This window comes from Sycon ciliatum, chromosome 8, assembly GCF_964019385.1.
Source record: "Sycon ciliatum chromosome 8, ocSycCili1.1, whole genome shotgun sequence".
Taxonomy (NCBI): Eukaryota; Metazoa; Porifera; class Calcarea; order Leucosolenida; family Sycettidae; genus Sycon; species Sycon ciliatum.
Genome location: NC_088650.1, coordinates 3,972,545 through 4,000,427, shown reverse-complemented (window position 1 = coordinate 4,000,427; position 27,883 = coordinate 3,972,545). Strand labels below are relative to the sequence as shown.

General features: G+C 46.8%; 2 protein-coding genes and 1 long non-coding RNA gene across 3 annotated transcripts in view; 1 reads left to right on the top strand and 2 right to left on the bottom strand.

The window, feature by feature from the left end:
- The window catches only part of LOC135822460 (uncharacterized), a 122,063-nt gene extending 99,985 nt beyond the window's left edge, over nucleotides 1-22,078 (top strand). The window contains exons 2-3 of the long non-coding RNA XR_010554496.1: nucleotides 19,359-19,825; nucleotides 21,397-22,078. This is a non-coding gene — a long non-coding RNA (uncharacterized LOC135822460). The remainder of the gene's footprint in view (nucleotides 1-19,358; nucleotides 19,826-21,396) is intronic.
- LOC135822459 (uncharacterized) lies at nucleotides 8,322-11,944 on the bottom strand. Its single transcript, XM_065335230.1, has 3 exons — nucleotides 11,581-11,944; nucleotides 10,151-10,560; nucleotides 8,322-9,482 (listed from the first exon to the last, which is right to left on the bottom strand). The coding sequence occupies exons 1-3, from the start codon at nucleotides 11,609-11,611 to the stop codon at nucleotides 9,072-9,074; spliced, it is 852 nt and encodes a 283-aa protein (XP_065191302.1). The 5' UTR covers nucleotides 11,612-11,944; the 3' UTR covers nucleotides 8,322-9,071.
- A 756-nt stretch (nucleotides 22,079-22,834) lies between the features above and the next one.
- LOC135822457 (uncharacterized) lies at nucleotides 22,835-26,516 on the bottom strand. The gene is made up of 3 exons (XM_065335228.1): nucleotides 26,131-26,516; nucleotides 24,690-25,123; nucleotides 22,835-23,984 (listed from the first exon to the last, which is right to left on the bottom strand). Exons 1-3 carry the CDS (start codon nucleotides 26,159-26,161, stop codon nucleotides 23,574-23,576), a joined length of 876 nt encoding a protein of 291 aa, XP_065191300.1. The 5' UTR covers nucleotides 26,162-26,516; the 3' UTR covers nucleotides 22,835-23,573.
- Nucleotides 26,517-27,883: the final 1,367 nt, after the last annotated feature.

Below are 27,883 nucleotides of genomic sequence, written 5' to 3'. Positions count from 1 at the left end.
TGGGCTTGAAACGGTGATAACCGAGATTATATGCAAAAATCGTGATAGATATTCAGGTAAAAATATGACATTTAACAGTTGAATGATTAGTACCAAGTAGATATTCAAATGCTGATTATTTTACCAGATAGATATTGAATGACAGATGATGTTACTTTACCAAGTAGTTATTTAAAAAATGTGATGTTATCCATAGTGATATTGTTGAGAGGCATAGCATAAAAATTCACTATGCGGCCAAACGACACTGGGCCACAAAGGAATTCACCCGCCGTCTGTTATAAGACCCTCGGCAACCACGAAAGCACGTAATGGCCCACCTCAAGAGGCAAAACGACAGGCGGGTATGCAACATACCCATGACAACAGGATATTTGAGATCCTGGCTTCTCTCTACAAAGAGAGAGGCAAGAGACTTTAGGAATTGAGTTGTCTCAGGCCCGCTGAAACCATAAGTCGAGAACACCAGTGGGGTGAACGATCCTCGCTCGACATTCACAACGCGGCTGGCATATTGATTCTTTTTTGCCCGTTCATGGGACTTCAGCTGACTCAAGGCCTTCGATCGAGACAACACGGACGCTGCGGGATGGGTAATCCGCACATCAAAAAAGGCGTCTTGTTGCCACGACCAAAAGCCCCGAGCCCGCACGTCAAGACGAGCCTCAGTATTTCTGTTGAGTGAACGCCCTCCTGGTAGATCCTCATCACCGCACGGCAATAATCTAGGCTCGGTCTTGACGTCAACAACACCTGCCTCTCTCAGGAGACCGGCGACAAGGTCTCTCACCTCGTTGTGCCTGGCGATTGTGTACCCACCAGTAGCGCAAGTGAGGGCGTGTGCGGGACTGAGAACCACTCCACACACGCATTGCTCCGGCAGTCCACTCAATCTGTGACCATCATCATCATCATCATCATCATCATCATGAGAAAAGCCTCTTTTACGGGCAAAGCAAATGTATATCATTACAATATGTAAAGTGAACAGGGGAAATCAACACAAAACCAACCGGAAAATGATGAAACACAAAAGCAGTCAAGGAAGTAAATCAATACAAAAACAAGCAATGAACACAGAGTAATAAAAGGGGAAAAACCAAATAGCATTATATTAAGTTGAGGCCAAAGGCAGCACCCTACTCCGCCTGGCGGCACTGGGCCAGAAATGAGTTCGGCTGTCGCCTCTTGCCGTACGAACCGCGGCAACCGCGGAAGCAGGTGACTGCCCATCGCAGCAAGCAGAAAGACAAACGGGTGCGTAGTATGCCCATTACTAGTGGGTACTTCAGTTCAGTATGGCGCTCAACAAACAGGGAGGCCAATGATTTCAGGAATTGAGTAGTTTCTGGGCCACTAAAGCCGTACGTCGAGAACACAAGTGGCGTGAAGGAGCCGCGCTCCACGTTAACCACACGGCTGGCGTATTGATTTTTCTTGTTTCGCTCGTGAGACTTCAGCTGACTCAGGGCTTGTGATCGAGACAACACAGACGCTGCGGGATGAGTGATCCGCACATCAAAGTAAGCGTCCTGTTGCCACGACCAAAAGCCGCGAGCCCGCACATCCAGACGAGCTTCTGCGCATCGGTTGAGGGAACGACCACCAGGCAAATGCTCACTGCTGCAGGGCAATAGCCGGGGCTCCGTCTCTACGTCCACCACTCCAGCCTCCCTCAGTAGTCCAGCAACCAAGTCCCGCACCTCATTGTGACGGGCAATGGTATAGCCGCCAGTGGCACAGGTAAGTGCATGAGCGGGGCTGAGAGGCACACCACAAACACATGAATCGGGTAGCCCACTCAACCTCCGCCCATAGCGGATGCACAGGGCATCACGGAAGTCGGATTTCTTCAGGATGGTTCCATCTTGCCACCGCGGGGCAACAGTCAACCATGACGATACTCCCTTTTCGGACGCGATTTCAACAAGAAATTGTTGCTCCGAGCTCAAGTCCGCCTTAATGTCTTGTTGCCGGCTGCATAGGCTCCGCATTTTGCTTGTCCGAGTCGAGCGTGCCAGCTGGCGGGTGTCCCCAACAGCATCGCGGACGGGATCATGATTGGAGAGCCTCACTCGGTCGGCAACCTCCTGGGTTGTATCACCGGAGCCCTCTGACTGGGCAGTATCCGACAAATCGCTCCTTGCCATATCACCAGGCACGCTTGGAGGGTTCGCATATGTGCCAGTCAACAGTAGCTGAACAAGAGGCTTTGTGATGCTCAAGGATGCTGCGAGCTCTGCTGGTGCACTATCCTGCAACAGAGGGAGGGCCAAACCACCAAGACGCACTGGAAATGACATCAGCTCTCTCTCAGGGCTACCAGGACGAACGCCATCCCCCAGAAGGGCAGGTATCAGGCAATCATTGATCCTCTCATCAAGCTCGGCCAGTATCATGAGAAAAGCCTCTTTTACGGGCAAAGCAAATGTATATCATTACAATATGTAAAATGAACAGGGGAAATCAACACAAAACCAACCGGAAAATGATGAAACACAAAAGCAGTCAAGGAAGTAAATCAATACAAAAACAAGCAATGAACACAGAGTAATAAAAGGGGAAAAACCAAATAGCATTATATTAAGTTGAGGCCAAAGGCAGCACCCTACTCCGCCTGGCGGCACTGGGCCAGAAATGAGTTCGGCTGTCGCCTCTTGCCGTACGAACCGCGGCAACCGCGGAAGCAGGTGACTGCCCATCGCAGCAAGCAGAAAGACAAACGGGTGCGTAGTATGCCCATTACTAGTGGGTACTTCAGTTCAGTATGGCGCTCAACAAACAGGGAGGCCAATGATTTCAGGAATTGAGTAGTTTCTGGGCCACTAAAGCCGTACGTCGAGAACACAAGTGGCGTGAAGGAGCCGCGCTCCACGTTAACCACACGGCTGGCGTATTGATTTTTCTTGTTTCGCTCGTGAGACTTCAGCTGACTCAGGGCTTGTGATCGAGACAACACAGACGCTGCGGGATGAGTGATCCGCACATCAAAGTAAGCGTCCTGTTGCCACGACCAAAAGCCGCGAGCCCGCACATCCAGACGAGCTTCTGCGCATCGGTTGAGGGAACGACCACCAGGCAAATGCTCACTGCTGCAGGGCAATAGCCGGGGCTCCGTCTCTACGTCCACCACTCCAGCCTCCCTCAGTAGTCCAGCAACCAAGTCCCGCACCTCATTGTGACGGGCAATGGTATAGCCGCCAGTGGCACAGGTAAGTGCATGAGCGGGGCTGAGAGGCACACCACAAACACATGAATCGGGTAGCCCACTCAACCTTCGCCCATAGCGGATGCACAGGGCATCACGGAAGTCGGATTTCTTCAGGATGGTTCCATCTTGCCACCGCGGGGCAACAGTCAACCATGACGATACTCCCTTTTCGGACGCGATTTCAACAAGAAATTGTTGCTCCGAGCTCAAGTCCGCCTTAATGTCTTGTTGCCGGCTGCATAGGCTCCGCATTTTGCTTGTCCGAGTCGAGCGTGCCAGCTGGCGGGTGTCCCCAACAGCATCGCGGACGGGATCATGATTGGAGAGCCTCACTCGGTCGGCAACCTCCTGGGTTGTATCACCGGAGCCCTCTGACTGGGCAGTATCCGACAAATCGCTCCTTGCCATATCACCAGGCACGCTTGGAGGGTTCGCATATGTGCCAGTCAACAGTAGCTGAACAAGAGGCTTTGTGATGCTCAAGGATGCTGCGAGCTCTGCTGGTGCACTATCCTGCAACAGAGGGAGGGCCAAACCACCAAGACGCACTGGAAATGACATCAGCTCTCTCTCAGGGCTACCAGGACGAACGCCATCCCCCAGAAGGGCAGGTATCAGGCAATCATTGATCCTCTCATCAAGCTCGGCCAGTATCTCAGCCGAACAAGGTGAGCAACGCAAGTGGTATGTCCATGTGGATGACAGACCCTTCGTAAAAACGGTGTATGCGGCCTGAGGCTGAGTGACAGCCATCCCCGTCAGGGAATCCAGAACCTGCTTCCATTCATCCACCTTCTTGGCCATGAAGGCAGAGCAGAACTCCTCACTGCCAATCGCTCCGCCGAGGTGACGGTTGCCGCTGGTCTTGATGGTAACTCCAGTGGCGGAGAAGAGGCGCTGGGCCTCTTCCTCATGCTCCGGCTTGACCAGCAACACTGATTTCTGTGGGTTTGGAAAGTATCCATAGTCAGGGCCCAGTTGGCTTATGTCTCCCCAGTATGTGGACAATGAGGAAACGCGGCCACCTGCAGAATCGTCGTCCGCGTACCAAACCTGAGCCACAGATGGATTGGATTCCTGGAGGCGCCGAATCATCGGGACTGTAGCGATACCATACAGAGCCATGGCCAGCGGATCGCCCTGGCAAGTACCCTCCAGTGACTCAATCTCCCCGCCGCCGGAGACGAAGAGACGAATTGAAGAACTGTACGTGTTCTGGAACACCTTTGCCATAGCGGGGCATACATAGGGCACGTTATGGAGGGCCGCGTTTCTATTCAATGAATTGAACGCATTCGTAGCATCTACAAACAAGATGCCTTCCGTGTCCTCTCGTGCGAACAACTCCTGCATTGCATGAACCCCTGCCTCACAGGCAGACGGCACCCCAATGCACAATTGCATGGGAGCAGTAGCACGCAGTACATCGGACTCAAGCACCCGCATAACGGCACGACACACAAGCCGGCGGAACACTTCACCCACCGCAATCGGCCGCACACCTGGGTGTTTGTCCAATGGAATAAGCCAGTCAGTATCATCATCATCATCATCATCATCATCATCATCATCATGAGAAAAGCCTCTTTTACGGGCAAAGCAAATGTATATCATTACAATATGTAAAGTGAACAGGGGAAATCAACACAAAACCAACCGGAAAATGATGAAACACAAAAGCAGTCAAGGAAGTAAATCAATACAAAAACAAGCAATGAACACAGAGTAATAAAAGGGGAAAAAACCAAAATAGCATTATATTAAGTTGAGGCCAAAGGCAGCACCCTACTCCGCCTGGCGGCACTGGGCCAGAAATGAGTTCGGCTGTCGCCTCTTGCCGTACGAACCGCGGCAACCGCGGAAGCAGGTGACTGCCCATCGCAGCAAGCAGAAAGACAAACGGGTGCGTAGTATGCCCATTACTAGTGGGTACTTCAGTTCAGTATGGCGCTCAACAAACAGGGAGGCCAATGATTTCAGGAATTGAGTAGTTTCTGGGCCACTAAAGCCGTACGTCGAGAACACAAGTGGCGTGAAGGAGCCGCGCTCCACGTTAACCACACGGCTGGCGTATTGATTTTTCTTGTTTCGCTCGTGAGACTTCAGCTGACTCAGGGCTTGTGATCGAGACAACACAGACGCTGCGGGATGAGTGATCCGCACATCAAAGTAAGCGTCCTGTTGCCACGACCAAAAGCCGCGAGCCCGCACATCCAGACGAGCTTCTGCGCATCGGTTGAGGGAACGACCACCAGGCAAATGCTCACTGCTGCAGGGCAATAGCCGGGGCTCCGTCTCTACGTCCACCACTCCAGCCTCCCTCAGTAGTCCAGCAACCAAGTCCCGCACCTCATTGTGACGGGCAATGGTATAGCCGCCAGTGGCACAGGTAAGTGCATGAGCGGGGCTGAGAGGCACACCACAAACACATGAATCGGGTAGCCCACTCAACCTTCGCCCATAGCGGATGCACAGGGCATCACGGAAGTCGGATTTCTCATCATCATCATCATCATCATCATCATTATCACTGTGGGGAGTTCGCATCGGCAGAGGGTACAACCCAAGGTGATCCTCTTGCGATGCCACTGTATGCCCTATCGACTGTTCCTCTGATCAAGGAATTACACACAGCCCACTCTGAAATACTTCAGGACTGGTATGCGGATGATTCTGCTGGTGCTGGTAGGCTGCTTGAATTGCGTAGATGGTTGGATATGCTGGCTGAACTTGGCAAAGTTTATGGGTATCATGTTAATTGGGATAAAACTCAGCTGCTTGTGAAACCTGAGTTTCTTCAGGAAGCGGAACGTATTTTCATCGGCATGGGCATCCAGATTGTCACTAGTGGGGTGAAATATCTGGGTAGTCCTATTGGATCTGAGGAATTTGTTAACACATTCGTGCATCACGCAGTCTCCCAGTGGTGTGGTCAAATTGATAAACTAAGTGGTTTCGCGGTCATCAGAGCCACATGCTGAGTATTCCGCGTTAGTACATGGGCTACGGGGTCGTTGGAATTACTTACTTCGGACCACTGCGATAGCTCCCGAGTCACTTGAGCAGCTTGATATTGCTTTGGCAGGTGCTTTCCTCCGTGCCATTACCGGACGGTCGTCCTTTACGGACACTGAGCTTTCGCTTCTTCGGCTTCCTGCTCGGCTCGGTGGCATTGGCCTGCCGTCTGTTGTCGAGATGGCGAGGGAGCAGTTGGAGGCTTCTGGCCGTATTACTGAGGGTCTCACGACGCTCATTCGGAGGCAGGAGTTCCCAGATGGTCCGGATGAGGTTGATAGAGTTTTATCCGCCGTAGCTTGCGCCAAGCAGGAGTGTCGTAAAGTGGCGCGTGAGCGACAGGCAGAGCGCTTGCGTGCTCTTCAATCGCACCTGTCTTTGGAAGTTAATCGTCGCGTGGAAGAACTGGGTCGCCCAGATGTTTCATCCTGGCTGTCGGCGCTCCCTATTGCTGAGCATGGTTTTGAATTATCCAAGGGAGACTTTCGCGATGCCATTGCATTACGCTATGACTGGCCGCTGCGTGACACCCCTGCTGTATGTGCTTGTGGGGCGGGTTTTTCCACTAGCCATGCTTTGAATTGTGCTTTTGGTGGATTCCCAGCTATTCGACACAATGAACTACGAGACCTGTTCGCTGTTGCCTTGACCGAGGTTTGCTCCAGTGTGTCTGTGGAGCCACCTCTCGCCCCTGTCGAGGGTGAGGTTTTTCAGGCCAGGTCGGCGAACACCTCTGTCGAGGCTCGTCTTGATGTGAGCGCTCGAGGCTTCTGGACGCGTGGGCAAGATGCATTTTTTTATGTAAGGGAGTTTAATCCTGACGCTTCTTCCTACGCGTCCAGAAGCCTGGACGCGCTCTTCCGGCAACATGAGGGCGCTAAGAGACTGCAATATCAGGAGAGAGTAGTCAATGTTGAGCGTGGTGCCTTTGCACCTCTTGTGTTTTCCGTGAATGGGGCTGCTGCGCCGGCATCCACGGCCTTCCTCAGGCGCCTTTGCCTCCTTACATCTCAATCTTCGGGAGGTAGCTATTCGTCGTTGATGGGTTATTATCGTTGTCAGGTGTCTTTCGCGCTGCTACGTTCCGCTGTGTTGTGTGTCAGGGGTGCTCGGTCGGCCCGCCACCGTCCAGATCACATGCTTCGTGAGTTGGCGATGGTGGAGGGTCGGGTTCCCCTGCAGTGATTGGTGCTGCACCGAGCTAGTTTGGTGTGAAAGTGTAACTATTGTTATTATTCTTATATATACATCAAGTATTACTTAATAATTGAGCGGCTTTGAATCGTTTTTATCAAAATCAAAATATTTGCCGGGTTGGAAGGTGGGATCAATCATTATCACTGTGCTCGTATTGATTGGGAGAAAGCGGCGCCCGCATCCATCACTTCGACAGTTTGCAATCAAATTTCCATTTTAAGACTGACAGCCTATAGCTTTTTAGTTTTACACCGTCGAATAGATGCGGATCTCACCGGATGATTGCAAAAATGTCATCCCTATGCCAACAGCGACGTTTGAAATATTGCACTTGAAGAGTGTTTCACCGGTTCCCTCGCAAACCTACACTTACATCAGACATTGGAGGCATCGAACTATAGGGCTTGAAAGTGATGACGTCAAAACGGCCAGGGAGTAGTAAGTTGACATCAGATTTCTATTTTTGGATCCACTAAGGTGTGACTTTGCTATTGCCTAAGTATGTGGGTGCATAGCAACCCACTCATGTCGCATGCAGGTGTGACTTTTATTTCGCCACGAGTTGTAACCCCGCCCCCAGTAGCCAAATCGGTCAGTTTCACTGGCTACATCACCATGCTGTGGGTAAGACCGCTTGAAATGTGCTTGGATCCATACAAAAACTGGATCCAAGTGGATCCAGTTTTGGAATTTTTGAAATTGTTGCTATGCTGTGACGTAGCACTTTCGAGCCCTATTAGAAGACTGTATTACCAAACATGTTCTCAAAACACCATTGAAGAACAAGAACAAAGAACGGATAGCTGGGGACGCACGTACCCGGCCCCGTACCGGACACACAGCCAAGGAGGACGACACCGTAGCGTCCCCACGCTTGACTGGCAAAGAAAACAGCAAAGAGAATCGGCCAGCGGGCGCAGTTCAAACATCTTGAACGACACGCGCAAAGCAAAACACGTGACAGAAAATAATGCATGATGTCATCTGTACTCGCGCGGACATGCAAAACGGTCAAATCTACACTAAAGCGAGTGCCCCAAGAGGCAGCACAAATAAAATTAATAATAATTCAAACAAAGAAAGAACTAGAAAGGCAGATTTAGGCGAAGAACAAGAATGTATCGTAGAGTCCCAGCGCAACTGCCGGAGGATGCTGGCACCCACCAGACGGGTGGTGGCTGCCCCTGCCAGAGAGATAGAACGAAAACTGAAGCAGAGGAGCCACGTTACAAATAGTGAAAACGCACAAGGTAAGAATAAGCGAGCAGTGTCCAATTACGACATACTGAGTAATATACATGTTAAACGAAGACAAACACTAACAAATGGAGAACGTTCCAACAAAGAGGGTTTTCAAAGATGCAGACGGTGTTTGTATCAAATGCAACCAAAAAACAGTGCAATGCAAACCAAAAACTGTTCAATGCCAAACAAAAAAAGTTAGTGAACCCAAGTCAAAAACACAAAGCTGTGGCACATAGCGTATTACCTACCTACTGGCGCTATTTGCAATCGTGACATGACATGAAATAAAAGACAGTGGCACAGAGCCTAGTCCCTACCTATTTGCTACACAGCACATTGGTCAGTGTTCTTCAAGGAGTTCATGTTTTCCTCGTAGGACTACTTAAAGTAGGATGGAACCCGGTCATTTGAAGTCGGCGTATCGGGTATTCTTCCTGAGGTTTGGCTTTCTGGCCTTCTTGTTAGGATCGTCACGGAATGATCTCTCTAGCTGGTCTGTTCTGTGCGCTCCACTCTGGAATGCTCCGAAGACAGTTGATGATGTCTCGGAGAATGAAGCAGCGCCGACTGTATCATCAAATACTAATGGTTGTGAGTAGGCTGGCACAATCTCTTCGGGCTCATTGCCGTCCAGAACGAGAAATAGCTGCTTGATGAGGGCTTTGGACACGTTGCTCTTCAGCTCCAGGCCAGTTTCCTGCCAGTTAGCAAGGCTCTCTTTCAGCTCAGTTTTCGCCTGGTCACGGATAGCTGGATTACAGCCTCTGACTTGCAGCCGCATCAGAAGAAGATAAGCGTTGGCATGGTGGACAGTCTGAAATACAAAGTGAGAAAAGGGAAAAGGAGAAAGAAGTAAATGGTTTTACTGAGACTTTCATACTAGGAGTAAGACAACACTTACTGTACAGTTCTACATCCATACCTACAGTCTGACCCAAATTTAGCCTTGGTAAGGATCAGTGATCAGGGATGGTCTCACTAGTACGGAAAGTACGTCATTGTCTGTAGCCGTTTCTCGAAAGCTCTCATTGATTCGCATGGAATGTCTAGCGTGCAAGTTACTAACATTAGTTGTACAAGAAAATAGCTCAGATGGCTACTACAAGAAGGTGGCTCATGCTCGCACACTACCGTATATAGCTGGGTCCATCTATCATAAACTACTGCTGTGGCGATGGACTGGAGGCTAAATTGGGAACAATTGTTACATGGCCTAAGTGCACAGTCAATTTACCTACACTGTCACGCGGCAGCCATTTTAAATCTAACAAAGCAGGGAAAGCAACTGAATGCTGTCTATTATTTTTAAAAGTTGGAAACATTTGAGGGAAAACAATTCACGGTTCGTGCTGGGATCAGTTGGACTACATGTAGTTCTTAGTTTTTTCGCGTTTGTAGGAATGCCACAACGCCACCACCCACAAATCAAGGCTTGGAACTTGGAATAGCAGAGAGCTAAATATTTCATAAGTGGCGGCTTACCCCTTTGACAGAAATGGCTTCTCCACCCTTGGTCCAGTCATCAAGCATTTTTTTTGCTGCCGGTGAGAATGGAATCTGCTCCCTCTTAAACTGCTCTGGGTACTCCAGCCGCTCCAAGATTTCCAACGTGCCGGTTGACCACTCGAACATATCAACCACCATTTGCATGCTGGCTTGGTCTGAGCGCAGATTTTGCTGTTGCTTCAGTGCTTGAACGTGCAATTGCCCCTGTCCACTCTCGGCCTGGGATTCTTCCACTTGTGTGTGAGTATCAGCGCTCCAATTCTCCTGTCTGGCTGCATACTCCTCAGTACGTGTGGATACATGCTTGTCCAGATGATCATCAGTATCCATACTCCTGCTATCAGCAGGGGTACTGGCAAGATAGGAAGGAGAAGAACCTGTGGTACCTGGAGAAACAAAAGGAGCCCAGGAAGTGTATTTATCTGCAGGATAGTCGATCTCCATAATAGATTCTCTGCACACTACACTTTGGAACACCATTACCGGCATGTGCTGCAATCTCCAACACATCACTTTTCACTCACAGATCAACGGTCCATTACATGGGGCAATGGTTTACTAGAGCCATCACACTCACGACAAACTTCAACTACAACAGGGAAAAAAAGACCGCGAAGGCAGGTTTTATGGAGTTGCGCAGAACAAGAGCAGCTACTTGAAAATATTTTTGTGAGTGAAAAATACGTTTTTTGCACTCTCCCGCTATGCTCAGTCAGGAGTCGCAGGATTTACTGTAACTGACTATGATTGACAGCATGATATTTGTGTTCAGGAGGTGGAAGGAAATCTGTGTTTGAGTTTATGACTTGTACTTTGAGTTTCATGCTAAAGGCTCAGACAACGGAAAACTCTAACACATGCAACAACCAGAGACATTTGACTCCTTTATTCAGCACAGCGATCACATGATTACTACGTAACTATACTCTAGCTATGGCCACCGAAAAGCGCTATGGCAGGGGTGTTGGACACAGTATGGTCACTACGGTATTGACTGTACCACTTTTGGACCCAGTCACCCCGTAAATCAATAAAATACACTGATCTGGGATTTAAATTTCCACATTTTTTGGCTCAGTAACCACCCTCCCATGAGTAAATTGTACTAGCACTTCAGTTGGCTGACCGCACCACACTAAAATACCTTCCGACGCCCCTGTATGGTGTAAATAAGGATCTGCTTTGCAACTACTGACTGCGAATAACAATTGCCGGAAGTTTGTGTGGAATGCTCTACCATTGGATTCTTCCCATCTGGCTTCATTTTTCCAGGTAATCATGGATTTTTCGAAAAAAAAGTCTTTGAAATTGCAGTGAAAGGATCAAAACTTTGACCAATGCCATTTTTTCTCGCCTTTCGTACTGATGATACGATTCGTAGTTCTACTTTTACGGAATGTGCTCACCATAATGGGAATAGCGACTCCGATACGCCATCTAAGTGCTCAATGGACAGTCCACGAGGAGAATGTTAGGGATGATTATCGGGGATCCGATCACTCAGGTACTCAGAGCGGTAAACGGCCGGAGCTCGCAACAATCTGTTGCCCGTGCTGGTGAATTCGTCTCAATCACCAAAAGAAACGTTTTCTTCAGTACCTACGGGCAGACGCAGGAGGAATGTTGGAACTCTAACGAGAAATGTTCTTCTCCTTTATCCACTAAATAGACAGACAAAACACATCATGCATTCAGTTTTATCGTGACGCTGAAACATTGCATCTCGGTTATGGCAAGACAGAAACTGGGACGATGGTAATGTAGGTGAATGTTGCTTCGGTGCAACGGCGAACGTGAGGCTAGAGTAGAGCGCGATTTGGCTCTCTTCGGCGTGTCCAGCAGCAGTGCCGGTACTAGCACTGGCAGCAGTAAAAGCACACGCCATCTCACTGTGCCTAGCAAAGGCTATCATATCACCACATTACCCAGTACACATGGTAGGTCTACAGGCGCGCAGAAAACTTTCGACATACACAACACGTAGACCCCCGCCGCGATCCCAGGGCCAGGTAGAATATTGCACGTCAGTAGACCAGTAGATCTACTATACCAGTGATAGCTTTCCGGGATGTGGTTGTCTCACACGTTTGACCATTGATATTGAACAATTATTGAATACAATAATATGCTTCAACCGCCTTTCCGCATGCATTATTCCTGAATGAGCACATGGATAACTGGTATTAGTATTGGGGACAGAAGCACAATATCATGCCATGATCAGGTAGAATATTGCACGTCAGTAGACCAGTAGATCTACGATACCAGTGATAGCTTTCCGGGATGTGGTTGTCTCACACGTTTGACCATTGGTATTAAATATTTATTGAATACAATAATTATGCTACAACCGCCTTTCCGCATGCATTATTCCTGAATGAGCACATGGCTCACTGGTACTAACTAGTATCTGGGACAGAAGCACGATATCATGACATGATCAGGTAGAATATTGCACGTCAGTAGACCAGTAGATCTACGATACCAGTGATAGCTTTCCGGGATGTGGTTGTCTCACACGTTTGACCATTGATATTGAACAATTATTGAATACAATAATATGCTTCAACCGCCTTTCCGCATGCATTATTCCTGAATGAGCACATGGATAACTGGTATTAGTATTGGGGACAGAAGCACAATATCATGCCATGATCAGGTAGAATATTGCACGTCAGTAGACCAGTAGATCTACGATACCAGTGATAGCTTTCCGGGATGTGGTTGTCTCACACGTTTGACCATTGATATTGAACAATTATTGAATACAATAATTATGCTACAACCACCTCGTTCCACCGCCAGCAGTTACGAGCAGTCATAGGGGTCAAATATCCCCGTATAATACGCAATGAAGCACTGTACAAGCGCACTGGCTCCAAGCCACTCAGCAGAATCATCCAGTCTGCTAGGTGGAGAATGTTTGGCCACATGCTTCGACTAGACACCTCATCCCCGGTCCAGCAGGCTATGTCGGCATACTTTCAGCCAGGAAGCTCAGGGTTCCGAGGCCGCCCGAGAACAACACTCCCGCGATCCATCAACAACGACCTGAAAAATTCCAGATCCACAAACTCCCTCACATCACACGAGGATCTAGTTGCACTGAGGCAGCTCGCCCAGGATCGTCGAAAGTGGAAGGATCTAATGTGTGCTGTGTGTAATGGCTGAAGTTATACAATTACACTAGATACCCTTAACAATAATAACGGATACAATTACACTAGATACCCTTAACAATAATAACGGATACAATTACACTAGATACTCTAGATACTAGAGACTCGGTACTCTAGATACTAGATACTCTAACAATTTTATCAAACATTATGATAATTACCACATCAAATGCTGCGGAGACCTATCCAGAATCGGCAATATGCTGGCCCTGGCCTGGAGATCTGCAACTATAATCAGCTTCTACTTTGCAACACTAACGGATTAGTCCCCTTTGTCGATTGATGGATCAATCGGTAGATTCGGCTCTGTTTTTCTTCCCTTTCTTTCTTGTTTTGAATTGTACGTTGAACTCATTGGATTTCTTTGTATTCTGTATCTCGTTATCGTTATATTTCCCTCTAGCCCTCTCGCTTAGGATGAGCTTTCTTTTTTATGGCAGCTTAAGCGAAGGCTATATACCTGCTTTATGCAGGTTGATGCCAACGCGAACAAGCAAAATAATAATAATAATAATAATAACAACCACCTTTCCGCATGCATTATTCCTGAATGAGCACATGGATAACTGGTACTAGTATTGGGGACAGAAGCACGATATCATGACATGATATCGTCCTTCTGTTTGTAGTATACTTCGAAAGGTAGCATAATGTAGACCTACTTTGTACTTTGACACTGTTTCATTACCTGTCGCGCGTCGCAGTCGAGGCATTTTTCTAACAGGAAAATCGCAAGACGTGTTGGCAGACACGCAGATATAAATGTCAACACCGTTTGCACGTTTGCATCTTACGAGCGCAGCTCTAGCCCAGGTCATGCATGCCCTCCTTGCTTGTCCTGGCCTCGCACGGGTCTGTGCTAGGTCTTCATGACATTCACAGACCCAGTCAAAATGATGACTGCGAGTGTGCACGTCAAAGCGGAGTGGAGCTGTCAATGATTATGTGTTTCGGAGCCTGGTGGCTGCAGGCCGTGGCTGTTATGTGGCTCACGAGGCGAAAGCACCTCATACGCAATATACCATGTACGACCACAGCGCGCCGTTGACTGACATGTCAATGGAATATTTTCCTGCTTTCTCTCTCACGCCACCAGTAGGTCCAGTACCATGATTCAAGGTGTAGACCTGCCTGAACTAACTAACTATTTACTTTGTAGATCTACCGTCATGGCAGGTTTGGTTCATTCGACACAGCTATGCAATACTGACCTGGACAGACACATCCATACATGTTATCACATTGTAGAGCTACTAGATCTACGACCAAACTGGCTGCTTATTTTCAATCATTGCCGACCCTGAACACCGCTGTGCGTGCGCTGCTGAGCGGGCGACTTTCGACACAAAGCCACTGACCGCATGTGGACGTACCTGTAGGCTCCGGCGGATTATGCTCGCGAAATCAAGGAATTATGCTTTCATGGATTCTCGCATTATGCTTGTAAAATCCTCATATTATGCTCTAGCACCCGGGGATATACATTCACGTTGTTGTACTAATAGAGCCTCAAAGTTCTGGAAATTGTGCCTTTTTTCGTACTTGCAAGTTGCAAGTGGCCATAAGTACCGGTACATGTACAACAAAATGCTCAGCCTCTTTTACGGGCAAAATAAACACAATGAATATTTTTCCCAAGTGTTTCAAAAACTTCAACTCAAAGTTCTAGAAAGAAAAAAGAAGGAAAAAACACGCAAAAAACAAAATGTAGAAGAGAAAGGGACATATGGATACGAGTTAAGAGTAACTCTCCATCACTGTAACATGATACTATACAGTCAGAAAGTGCAATAACTAGGCACAAAACTGACAGAGTACTGAGAGTACTGACACATATATCAGTAATCTGTCAGTTTTGTGCCTAGTTATTGCACTTTCTGACTGTATATAGTATCATGTTACAGTGATGGAGAGTTACTCTTAACTCGTATCCATATGTCCTTTTCTCTTCTACATTTATTTATGGCTCAACAGCCGAGTTTCAAAAAAACAAAAACAGCATAATAATGTATATACCTACTTAGGAGGTAAACAGCAGCAAGTTCAACTTCAAGTCAATATTCCAGTCACTGTTACTGCTCGTGCACGCTAAGCCGGTAACAACAAAATACATATACATGAGTATCCCCATACCAAGGTGTCCATGAATGTACTTGTAAGAGCCTAAGAGGTCAACATGGAAAAGAGAAACCATTCTTCTTCTATTCATAACTTGATTTCTTTTGTACTTCAGTAAAAATATTATTTCATTGCCAAATTAGTTAGAAGTTACCTTTGAAAATTATCATGTTCAACTGTCTTCGTAATCATCATGCTCGGCCACCCGATGTCACCCTGGGCCTCACCCTGCGAATAATCAGCTCATCTCTCCCGTAGCTCCACTTCTCCTTCCATCATGACCGAACATCAACTGTACATCAATTTAGAGCAATATCCGTAGCATGCAGTTGTTGTTGTTGAAATTTTATTTTGTATCGCAGACCAAACGGGCAATGGTGCCCAATATTATGATGGCGATAAAGTAACGGCCGAGAGCCAAGGATACAACAAGCAAGCCTCCACGAAAGAGAGAAAAACATAGACAACACAGATTGCAAATACTGAAAAAGAAAAAGAGAAAGGGAAAAAAGAAGAAGAAAAAAGAAGAAGAAAGCACAGTTGAGTCACAGTTGAGTCACGACTCCAAGTGCAAGCCTAGATGCTGGCTAGCCATAAAAATAAACCTTTAAAAGTCTCTTGAATAATCTGTGGCAGGCGAGGGACTTGAACTCTTGGGGCAGGGCGTTCCATAATCTAACAGCGGAAACGAGCGGCCGACAGTCACCAGAGACTCGCCTGGTGGCAGGGACAACATACGCATTTGGATCGTTGATCCGAATGACGCCTTCAGTCTGGCGACGTAGGCGCTTGGACAGGAGATTACTAATTCTGGCGGTGTGGATACGAAGCATGAGGAGGCGGAGTTTACAGTGGGCGTTTTGGATGATGGGGATGAGGCCTAGACGGGTGTAGATGGGATCTGTGTGGGAGGGGAATGGCTGGTTGGCAACGCAGCGAATACATCGCTTGTCGAGGACCGAAAGCTGATGCCGTTGGTGCGCAGAGAGAACCGAGAAGAAGGCATTAGATCCATATAACATGTCCGGTAGTATTAACGATCTGTAAAATAGCAGGGCTTGTTGCTCAGTTAAAGGGGCACTCCGGCTTCATTTTCGACGCCGAGTTTTCGATGCCAAGACGAAGGTAGGTGAAAGAGAAGACCCCTCGAACAAGAACGAGTCTCCAGAAGCGATCGAGTCGAGCAGGAAGACGACTTTTGAATTTCGCCGAGCGAGCGCTGATGACATGATGAGGGATTAGCTTGCCAGTGGAAATGCATCTGCGCACATACATTTCACACACTTTTTGGCCAACTTTCAATCGAAGAGGAGGTTGTTTTCTATGTTCTCTCAACGTCGTGAGCGATCCCGTCTTCTATACACTTCCAGGTACCCTGAAGGTCCTCCAGAGGAGAATTTATCTCCAGCAAAGCGTTGTTGATCCACTAAATTCGTCTCGAAACATATTCACCCAGTGCAGTGCTGATAAATGTAGAATGTTGAATCTGTGATAATTGTCGACAATGGAGAGAGAGGTTGATAGCCGCTGTCGCAGGGAGAGTGAAGCTGCTGGAAGTAACAACGGGGAGCCCGTTTGTATTACCTGAACAACCAGACTTCAAAGCAGCTTGACCAAATCGGAGGGTGCCTCCTTGCTCATCGTGAATATTACACCGACATGAATTACAACAATTACAAGTATACTGTAAATAATCGACGTGGAGACAACAATGTTATAATAGCTATAAAGAGAACAAATTCTGCTGTCATCGCCACACTACCACAAAGTCATGAAGGTTTACCAAAATCGATTTTCTTGTCACAATCATCAGTGGAAAGCCGTGACTGAAGAGTAACCATGCTGAATCAATGATTAATATACATTCAATAATGTGTTACGAGAACAAAACAAAGTGCTAAAATAGAATGAGGGAAGGTGAGACAATAGAAGTGAAGTGAGAGCTAAGTACAACAGGGGTGAGGAACTAATTACAACGCTAGAACTGTGTATTGAGACAAACAATCATGCTGTGCACCTACGAAAACAAGGCGAAAAGAAAAGGAAAAAGAGAGCACATAGAAACAGAACTTAATGTCTTTTTGTAAGTGCTTTTTCTCTTCTCTTTTTTGGCTTAGTCCAGTATCACTGTACACTGGTATGTCATGATTGAAATTCTTCAGGCATAACCAATTAACCATGTCATCTATATGTTCATAAACGCATCCATTCTCACATTACGGCATGATTACGCACCTCCGCACAGGACATATTGGAGCGAGCCACATTGTCCTCTGTCCGCACACTGTATTCACATTGTCCTCTGTCCGCACACTGTATTCACATTGTCCTCGGGCCGCACACTGTATTCACATTGTCCTCTGTCCGCACACTGTATTCACATTGTCCTCTGTCCGCACACTGTATTCACATTGTCCTCTGTCCGCACACTGTATTCACATTGTCCTCTGTCCGCACACTGTATTCACATTGTCTTCTGTCCGCACACTGTATTCACATTGTCCTCTGTCCGCACACTGTATGCACATTGTCCTCTGTCCGCACACTGTATTCACATTGTCCTCTGTCCGCACACTGTATTCACATTGGCCTCTGTTCACACACTGTATTGACATTGTCCTCTGTCCACACACTGTATTCACATTGTTGTTAGCACATACATGTAGAAAACACTATTGATTCATGCATTTTATGGAAGTTCAATTTGTCTTTATACCCGTATCCATTCGAATATTTCATTGCAAAGTGAAAACACTCGATACTGTGAAGAGAGTAGGATTTGCTGGGACTGATGGGCGAAACGCTCCAAGTAGACGCTGGAGACCGAACTTCTCTGCCCAACCTGAATAAGAAGCGTTTCCTCATTCACAGTGACGAGCCTAACATCCCACAACACATCCATGTACAGTCATGTAGTTGTAGTGAGGGTAGAAAACACGTTTGCTGTACATGTGTAGGATAACGCTATCAGCAGGCGATTTCTTTTTGATTCCTTCTTCGTTTTCTTCCAGCTCAAGAGTACATAACAAAATCTCCACGTTCTCCTCTGTTCTTGCCCTCCTCTACTCTACTCTGATGGCATTAGTTTCGTCTCACTGATGAATAAAAGGATAATGATCCTTTTACGCCATCACCTCTTTCAGTTGTGGCAGTAGTAGAATTCCACAACCCCCACCGCCACCACCACTAACTTTCATTCATTCTGCATGCATACACGTAACGTTACTGGACTGGTGATTGAGGGTCACGGACTTGGTGCTATGTTGCACCATCGCTATTGGTATGTGCAATACATGTAGCTGGTTTAGAGAGCAATGAATGTGACAATCACTTGGTGACAATTTTTTTCTTTTTTTTCTAAACGGCATGTGGTGCACGTAATGGGAACATGCAGCAGCCATGGTGGTGGGGGCCAGGGGCTCCGTCGACCAACTGGTCTCGACATCGTCACGCTCTGGACGCACCAAATAAATGGAAGTATGAAGGAAAGAGAAAACACAGGAGAAGCGGAAAGGGAGGGCGGGGGTGGGGGGCATATTGAGAAAGATAGAGTACATGAGAGCGTGTGGTTCAGCAAAATTCATGTAGCAGGTTTACAAGGCGTCGGTTGCTTGCATCCAGTTGCTGGTCAACAGGTGATGGTGGACCAACTTCTTGAACTGCAGCATCCCGTCCTTGTATGGCTGCTATGCGAGGATTCTCCGAGGCAGGTAGTTCCATGCGCTCAGCACGCAAGCAGGGAAAACACTGACAGGCAGACAGCCGCCAGGCACGCACGTTCTGGAAGACAGCCAGGCAAGTTCTGGCAATGATATGCAATGTACGTGTAAGTACTATTCTGCCTGCCGAAACCTTCACATGTTATGCATGTAAATGCGACATAATAGGTAGAAGATCTAAACGGAAATGCGATGTCCTCAGCTGTCTACGGTAAGCCTGACCGGCCTTGGCTACTGTACTGGCTATTATGATGATTTCCGAGATGTAGACGTCATCATGTTTCAATACCGACCCTGTGCTACCTGGGAGAATCATGTGACCCTGTCTGACCGGCCTTGGCAGCTGTACTTGTGATCATGGTGTTGTACGAGCGGTAGATGTGATCATGTTTCAATATCGAACCTGTCCTCCTACATAAAGGCATACCCTGTCTGCTGAAGATCGCAAACTGGACTGAACGCCGTGCGTTGAGAAGTCTCTGAAGATCAGTCTGCAGTAGTCAGTCAGTTATCAAACACTCCGTAAGCAATTGATGGTGTCCGCTTCAGTTCTTTCTCGCGCACAGAATGGCCGCCCGTGAGCAGTATGTCGAGCTACATATGGGGTGCCCAGCGGTGGGCTGCCCTGACAGCCGGTAAGACATAATACCAGTTAGCATAAAACTATCTCCACACATACATTGTACACACTTTTCGTTTCCGTACTCTTCTCATCACTTTCCTTCAGCGCCTCATTGCAGATCTACCCAATCCCGTTTTTCGTTCCCATTAGTGTTTCTGTTTTCACATTGACGAATGGCCATTAGTGCCCGATAGTTTGGTGAACAGTTTAAATGATGTATACAACAAAGAGACCTCATTTTGAGTGTTTGAGTTCAGGTATACTATTCAGGACACAACCATTGTGCGAGCAAAGAATCTGTTGAATGTGCTCAAAAGCAGTGGGACGTCAGCGGAAATTGAGACTGCGTGGAGATTTGTATCATATTCACTGGTATGAGGGAAAGACGCAAATATTTTTGGAAACAGTCTGAAGAAAAAATTGACTGTCACCACCTCACCAGGACTGGAATCAGGGGCCCTCGCTGGTGAGTTGTAGCCAGCGATGCTCTAACCACTGAGCTATGGTGTAGTCGTCATCCCGGCAGAGACCATTCAACATTCTCTTCAGACTTCGTAACTCACACTTCCTGTGAATCCACATAGGCGGGTGGGACGCAGCCCCCACTGTAACCCACACATTTCACGTACAAACTAGCACCCGGGGAGCCCCAAGTCATAAAATTAACCCCTTTAGCGCGAGCGTCGTACTAGTACGACGCACATGAGTTGCATGCCCCACGGCCGTCGTACTAGTACGACGCGCGCTGTACACTGTACAGTGAACCTGCATCTCATAGTCGTGTACTAGTACGACGCGCGCTGTACACTGTACAGTGAACCTGCATCTCATAGTCGTGGGGTCCGTGTTGAGTCCATAGTGACTTGTTCAAACTATCGTAACTCACTCAATACTTGGTCGATTCTCACAATCGAAACATGTATCTGCAAGAGAAAACTCTCAGCTGGCGATAGAAACAATCGCCGAAGCGATGCGACCACCGGTTGTTGAGATATGCGACTCGACACGGCAAATTTCAACTCGATTTTTTTGCGCAGTCTGCAGAACGCGTATTTTCCATCATGGATCATTTGTGCGCTACCTGCTGCCATGGAAACAAGATTCAAATGATGGTAGTGGATCCCGTGAGTCCTCACAAAAAATTTGAGCTCGATACGAGCAAGGAGACCGAAATGGCAGCTGAATATTTGAGCTTGGTTAGTCTTGGCCGTGCTCAAGTCTTTTGAGCGCGTGGATGAAGTTTGCCAGACTGTAGCACGGGGTTTTGGTTTCGCTCCGAGCTAGGTTTGACACCAGTTTGTCACTCGTCTCAAGACCTTTCCAGGAAGCTCAAGATCGTGGAATTCGTCCAAGGGAAGGTAAAGTTATCGATCCTTGAGCAGCTAGTACTTTCATGGGAAAATGCGACTTTTACAGGTGTTGTCGTGGGGCGCGCTCAGGTAGCGTCGCGCTAAAGAGGTTAATAATATATTATTCTTTGTATCACCAAAGGCTTTGCCTGTGTTCTCACTCTACGCACTACATTTACAACGTGTCTGGAGTACTGTTTGACGTTGAATCCATTATCATCTGATCTCTATGCAGAAAACGAGACTTGACTACCAAGAACTGGTTTAGCGCCACTTGTGGTGGTGTGATGATGATCAGCCAGTTTGGAAATTTGAAATGCAAGTGCACTAGTCGTTCATCCAAGTGTGTTCAGGCCCAGATGTATTCGTTTCGCTTCGACTGTGGACTTCGCGGACCGGGCTCTCCACATGACAATGAACTCAGCCGATACCGCGAGGCAGATCTCCAGGGCATTACCCACGCGATAGGTGCAGCATTGGCAATGAACTACCTTATGTCCAACGGCCTGGCATGGGTGAAAAGCCTCCTGGACGCCATAGATCAGCAATATCCAGACGCCAAAAAATGATTCTTTAATGATGTGTTGAAATAACATGCTGCAGTTTAATAACTACATGGTATAGTTCTGTGGTTCTGCATACTTACATTTCTCTCGGGGTTTTTTCTTTTCCTTTTTTTCACAACCATCACATGTACCAGAGCTCAAAGAGACAGAAGCGGAAAGGTTAGCATTTGCTGCCTTGTACGCGAACTGTTCTATTATTATTATTATAGTTCTGTAACATATACATATACTTACTTCCAAGTACAACCCGAATTCGTACTTTCTCTGCAGAACTGATTCAATGAACAGTCAAATGTGTAGTAATAGTGTGTCTTGAAACTAAAAATACTTTGTTCTACATGTTGATCACGACCTATGCCACACTTCTTGGGATATCCGACTGTATATGCGTGTGTATGTATGCGCGTGTGTGTGTATGTGTGTGTGTGCGTAACCCCTGGCCCCGCCCACCGTGTATGTTTTTGGTGTTGAGACATGCAAGGTTGCATCTGTGTGTGTAATGTCGTCTTGGCATGATGCAATGAGAAGGGCTTTTTCTGGCTCATGTTAAATTCAGAAACACACAGCAGCGTAGTCAAAATAACGTAGTGCTTAGTGGTCACCCTCACACATACATGTACATGTACATGGCATGGCAGTAGGCCTTGACGGATTATGCTAATATTTTCGTGAAATTATGCTTTTCGCATTGCTGAAAAAATTGCAGAATTATGCTATTTTTATGCTACCCACTCATGTCGCATGCAGGTGTGACTTTTATTTCGCCACGAGTTGTAACCCCGCCCCCAGTAGCCAAATCGGTCAGTTTCACTGGCTACATCACCATGCTGTGGGTAAGACCGCTTGAAATGTGCTTGGATCCATACAAAAACTGGATCCAAGTGGATCCAGTTTTGGAATTTTTGAAATTGTTGCTATGCTGTGACGTAGCACTTTCGAGCCCTATTAGAAGACTGTATTACCAAACATGTTCTCAAAACACCATTGAAGAACAAGAACAAAGAACGGAGAGCTGGGGACGCACGTACCCGGCCCCGTACCGGACACACAGCCAAGGAGTACGACACCGTAGCGTCCCCACGCTTGACTGGCAAAGAAAACAGCAAAGAGAATCGGCCAGCGGGCGCAGTTCAAACATCTTGAACGACACGCGCAAAGCAAAACACGTGACAGAAAATAATGCATGATGTCATCTGTACTCGCGCGGACATGCAAAACGGTCAAATCTACACAAAAGCGAGTGCCCCAAGAGGCAAAAAATAATAATTCAAACAAAGAAAGAACTAGAAAGGCAGATTTAGGCGAAGAACAAGAATGTATCGTAGAGTCCCAGCGCAACTGCCGGAGGATGCTGGCACCCACCAGACGGGTGGTGGCTGCCCCTGCCAGAGAGATAGAACGAAAACTGAAGCAGAGGAGCCACGTTACAAATAGTGAAAACGCACAAGGTAAGAATAAGCGAGCAGTGTCCAATTACGACATACTGAGTAATATACATGTTAAACGAAGACAAACACTAACAAATGGAGAACGTTCCAACAAAGAGGGTTTTCAAAGATGCAGACGGTGTTTGTATCAAATGCAACCAAAAAACAGTGCAATGCAAACCAAAAACTGTTCAATGCCAAACAAAAAAAGTTAGTGAACCCAAGTCAAAAACACAAAGCTGTGGCACATAGCGTATTACCTACCTACTGGCGCTATTTGCAATCGTGACATGACATGAAATAAAAGACAGTGGCACAGAGCCTAGTCCCTACCTATTTGCTACACAGCACATTGGTCAGTGTTCTTCAAGGAGTTCATGTTTTCCTCGTAGGACTACTTAAAGTAGGATGGAAACCGGTCATTTGAAGTCGTAGTATTGGGTATTCTTCCTGAGGTTTGGCTTTCTGGCCTTCTTGTTAGGGTCCTCTCGGAATGATCTCTCTACCTGGTCTGTTTTTTGCGCGCCTCTCTGGTATGTTCCGAAGACATTTGACATTGTCTTGGAGAGTGAAGCAGTGTCGCCTGTATCATCAAACACTAATGGTTGTGAGTCGGGTGGCACAATCTGTTCGGGCTTATTGCCGTCCAGAACGAGAAACAGCTGCTTGATGAGCTCTTTGGACACGTTGCTCTTCAGCTCCAGGCCAGTTTCCTGCCAGAGAGCAAGTCTCTTTTTCAGCTCGGTTTTCACCTGGTCACGGATAGCTGGATTACAGCTTATGACTTGCGCCCGCATGAGAACAAGATTCACGTTGGCCTGGTGGACAGTCTGAAATACAAAGTGGGAAAAGGGAAAAGGAGAAAGAAGTAAATGGTTTTACTGAGACTTTCATACTAGGAGTAAGACAACACTTACTGTACAGTTCTACATCCATACCTACAGTCTGACCCAAATTTAGCCTTGGTAAGGATCAGTGATCAGGGATGGTCTCACTAGTACGGAAAGTACGTCATTGTCTGTAGCCGTTTCTCGAAAGCTCTCATTGATTCGCATGGAATGTCTAGCGTGCAAGTTACTAACATTAGTTGTACAAGAAAATAGCTCAGATGGCTACTACAAGAAGGTGGCTCATGCTCGCACACTACCGTATATAGCTGGGTCCATCTATCATAAACTACTCCTGTGGCGATGGAATGGAGGCTAAATTGAGGACAATTGTTACATGGCCTAAGGCTGCCACTTTCTAAGCATAAAAGAGAGGACGAGGGAAAGAAAATGCGCTGTCAATTTACCTACACTGTCACGCGGCAGCCATTTAAAATCTAACAATGCAGGGAATGCAACTGAATGCTGTCTATTAAAGTTGGAAACATTTGAAGGAAAACAATTCACGGTTCGTGCTGTGATCAGTTTGACTACATGTAGTTGTTGGTTTTTTCGCGTTTGTAGGAACGCCACAATGCCACCACCCACAAATCAAGGCTTGGGACTTGGAATATCAGAGAGCTAAAAATTTCATAGGTGGCGGCTTACCCCTTTGACAGAAATGGCTTCTCCACCCTTGGTCCAGTTATCAAGCATTTTTTGTGCTTCCGGTGAGAATGGAATCTGCTCCCTCTCAAACTGCTCTGGGTACTCCAGCCGCTCCAAGATTTCCAACGTGCCGGTTGTCCACTCGAACACTTCAAACACCATTTGCGTGCTGGCTTGGTCTGAGCGCACATTTTGCCGTTTCCTCAGTGCTTGAACGTGCAATTGCCCCTGTCCATTCTCGGCCTGGGATTCTTCCACTTGCGTGTGAGTATCAGCGCTCCAATTCTCCTGTCTGGCTGCATACTCCTCAGTAGGTGTGGATACATGCTTGTCCACATGATCAGCAGTAGCCATACTCCTGCTATCAGCAGTATCCATACTCCTGCTATCAGCAAGGATACTGTCACGATAGGAAGTAGAAGAACCTGTGGTATCTGGAGAAACAAAAGGAGCCCAGGAAGTGTATTTATCTGCAGGATGGTCGATCTCCATAATAGATTCTCTGCACACTACACCTTGGAACACCATTACCCGCATGTGCTGCAATCTCCAACAAATCACTTTGCACTCACAGATCAACGGCCCATTACATAGGGCAATGGTTTACTAGAGCAATCACACTGACGACAAACTTCAACTACAACAGGGAAAGCAAAGACCGCGAAGGCAGGTTTTATGGAGTTGCGCAGAACAAGAGCAGCTACTTGAAAATATTTTTGTGACTGAAAAATACGTTTTTTGCACTCTTTCGCTATGCTCAGTTAGGAGTCGCAGAATTTACTGTAACTGACTATGATTGACAGCATGATATTTGTGTTCAGAAGGTGGAAGGAAATCTGTGTTTGAGTTTCATGCTAAAGGCTCAGACAACGGAAAACTCTAACACATGCAACAACCAGGGACATTTGACTCCTTTATTCAGCACAGCGATCACATGATTACTACGTAACTATACTCTAGCTATGGCCACCGAAAAGCGCTATGGCAGGGGTGTCGGACACACTATGGTCACTACGGTATTGACTGTTCCACTTTTGGACCCAGTTACCCCGTAAATCAATAAAATACACTGATATTGATCTGGGATTTAAATTTCCACATATTTTTGGCTCAGTAACCACACTCCCACGAGTAAATTGTACTAGTACTTCAGATGGCTGACCGTACCACACTAAAATACCTTCCGACGCCCCTGTATGGTGTAATAATGATCTGCTTTGCAACTACTGACTGCGAATAACAATTGCCGGAAGTTTGTGTGGAATGCTCTATCATTGGATTCTTCCCATCTGGCTTTATTTTTCCAGGTAATCATGGATTGTTCGAAAAAAAGGTCTTTGAAATTGCAGTGAAAGGATCAAAACTTTGACCAATGCCATTTTTTCTCGCATTTCGTACTGATGATACGATTCGTAGTTCTACTTTTACGGAATGTGCTCACCATGATAGGGGTTGCGACTCGGATACTCCATCTAAGTGCTGAATGGACAGTCCACGAGGAGAATGTTAGGGATGATTATCGGGGATCCGATCACTCAGGTACTCAGAGCGGTAAACGGCCGGAGCTCGCAACTATCTGTTGCCCGTGCTGGTGAATTCGTCTCAATCACCAAAAGAAACGTTTTCTTCAGTGCCTACGGGCAGACGCAGGAGGAATATTACAACTCTAACGAGGAATGTTCTTCTCCTTTATCCACTAAATAGACAAACAAAACACATCATGCATTCAGTTTTATCGTGACGCTGAAACATTGCATCTCGGTTATGGCAAGACAGAAACTGGGACGATGGTAATGTTTGTGAATGTTGCTTCGGTGCAACGGAGAACGTGAGGCTAGAGTAGAGCGCGATTTGGCTCTCTTTGGCGTGTCCGGCAGCAGTGCCGGCACTAGCACTGGCAGCAGTATACGCACACGCCATCTCACTGTGCCTAGCAGAGGCTATCATATCACCATAATACCCAGTACACATGGTAGGTATACAGGCGCGCAGAAAACTTTCGACATACACGACACGTAGACCCCCGCCGCGATCCCAGGGCCAGGTAGAATATTGCACGTCAGTAGACCAGTAGATCTACTATATCTGTCATAGCTTTCCGGGATGTGGTTGTCTCACACGTTTGACCATTGATATTAAACAATTATTGAATACAATAATGATGCTTCAACCGCCTTTCCGCATGCATTATTCCTGAATGAGCACATGGATAACTGGTATTAGTATTGGGGACAGAAGCACGATATCATGACGTGATCAGGTAGAATATTGCACGTCAGTAGACCAGTAGATCTACTATACCAGTGATAGCTTTCCGGGATGTGGTTGTCTCACACGTTTGACCATTGATATTGAACAATTATCGAATACAATAATGATGCTTCAACCGCCTTTCCGCATGCATTATTCCTGAATGAGCACATGGATAACTGGTATTAGTATTGGGGACAGAAGCACGATATCATGACGTGATCAGGTAGAATATTGCACGTCAGTAGACCAGTAGATCTACTATACCAGTCATAGCTTTCCGGGATGTGGTTGTCTCACACGTTTGACCATTGATATTGAACAATTATCGAATACAATAATGATGCTTCAACCGCCCTTCCGCATGCATTATTCCTGAATGAGCACATGGATAACTGGTATTAGTATTGGGGACAGAAGCACGATATCATGACGTGATCAGGTAGAATATTGCACGTCAGTAGACCAGTAGATCTACTATACCAGTCATAGCTTTCCGGGATGTGGTTGTCTCACACGTTTGACCATTGATATGTATAGGATATTGACCAAGACGAGGTCTATATGGGAAATATAGGCCGAGTAAAGGACCGAGGCCTGCCGAGGTCTTTTACGAGGCCTATATTTCCCATATAGACCGAAGTCGAGGTCAATATCCTATTTATCACGATTCCTTTGCCATAACCCCAGAATTTATACCTTTGGGAGCTATTTTAACCTTTTTAGAATAGCATTTGTACTATAGTGTACATAGGATGTTGCCAATTTTGGGTACAAGACTATAAGAACAACAGGGTTCGCATCTGCAGCACAGTGGCTGGGTGGTATAAGGGGTTGCTTGAGATTCATACTGTTGTGGGTTCAAATCCTGCTTGTTCTCTTCCTTTGTCTTCTTTCTTTCAAATTTTCTTTTTGCAGTGGAGAGAAATTTTCTTAGTCCCTCC

Bases quoted from the DNA above. Each gene is read 5' to 3' on its own strand.
- LOC135822459 (XM_065335230.1), bottom strand. From the start codon at position 11,611: ATGGCGTATCGGAGTCGCTATTCCCATTATG. The intron at 10,561-11,580 runs GTGAGCACATTC...TTGTTTCTCCAG, and splicing joins GAGTCGCTATTCCCATTATG to GTACCACAGGTTCTTCTCCT. The intron at 9,483-10,150 runs GTAAGCCGCCAC...TTTGTATTTCAG, and splicing joins AAGCCATTTCTGTCAAAGGG to ACTGTCCACCATGCCAACGC.
- LOC135822457 (XM_065335228.1), bottom strand. From the start codon at position 26,161: ATGGAGTATCCGAGTCGCAACCCCTATCATG. The intron at 25,124-26,130 runs GTGAGCACATTC...TTGTTTCTCCAG, and splicing joins GAGTCGCAACCCCTATCATG to ATACCACAGGTTCTTCTACT. The intron at 23,985-24,689 runs GTAAGCCGCCAC...TTTGTATTTCAG, and splicing joins AAGCCATTTCTGTCAAAGGG to ACTGTCCACCAGGCCAACGT.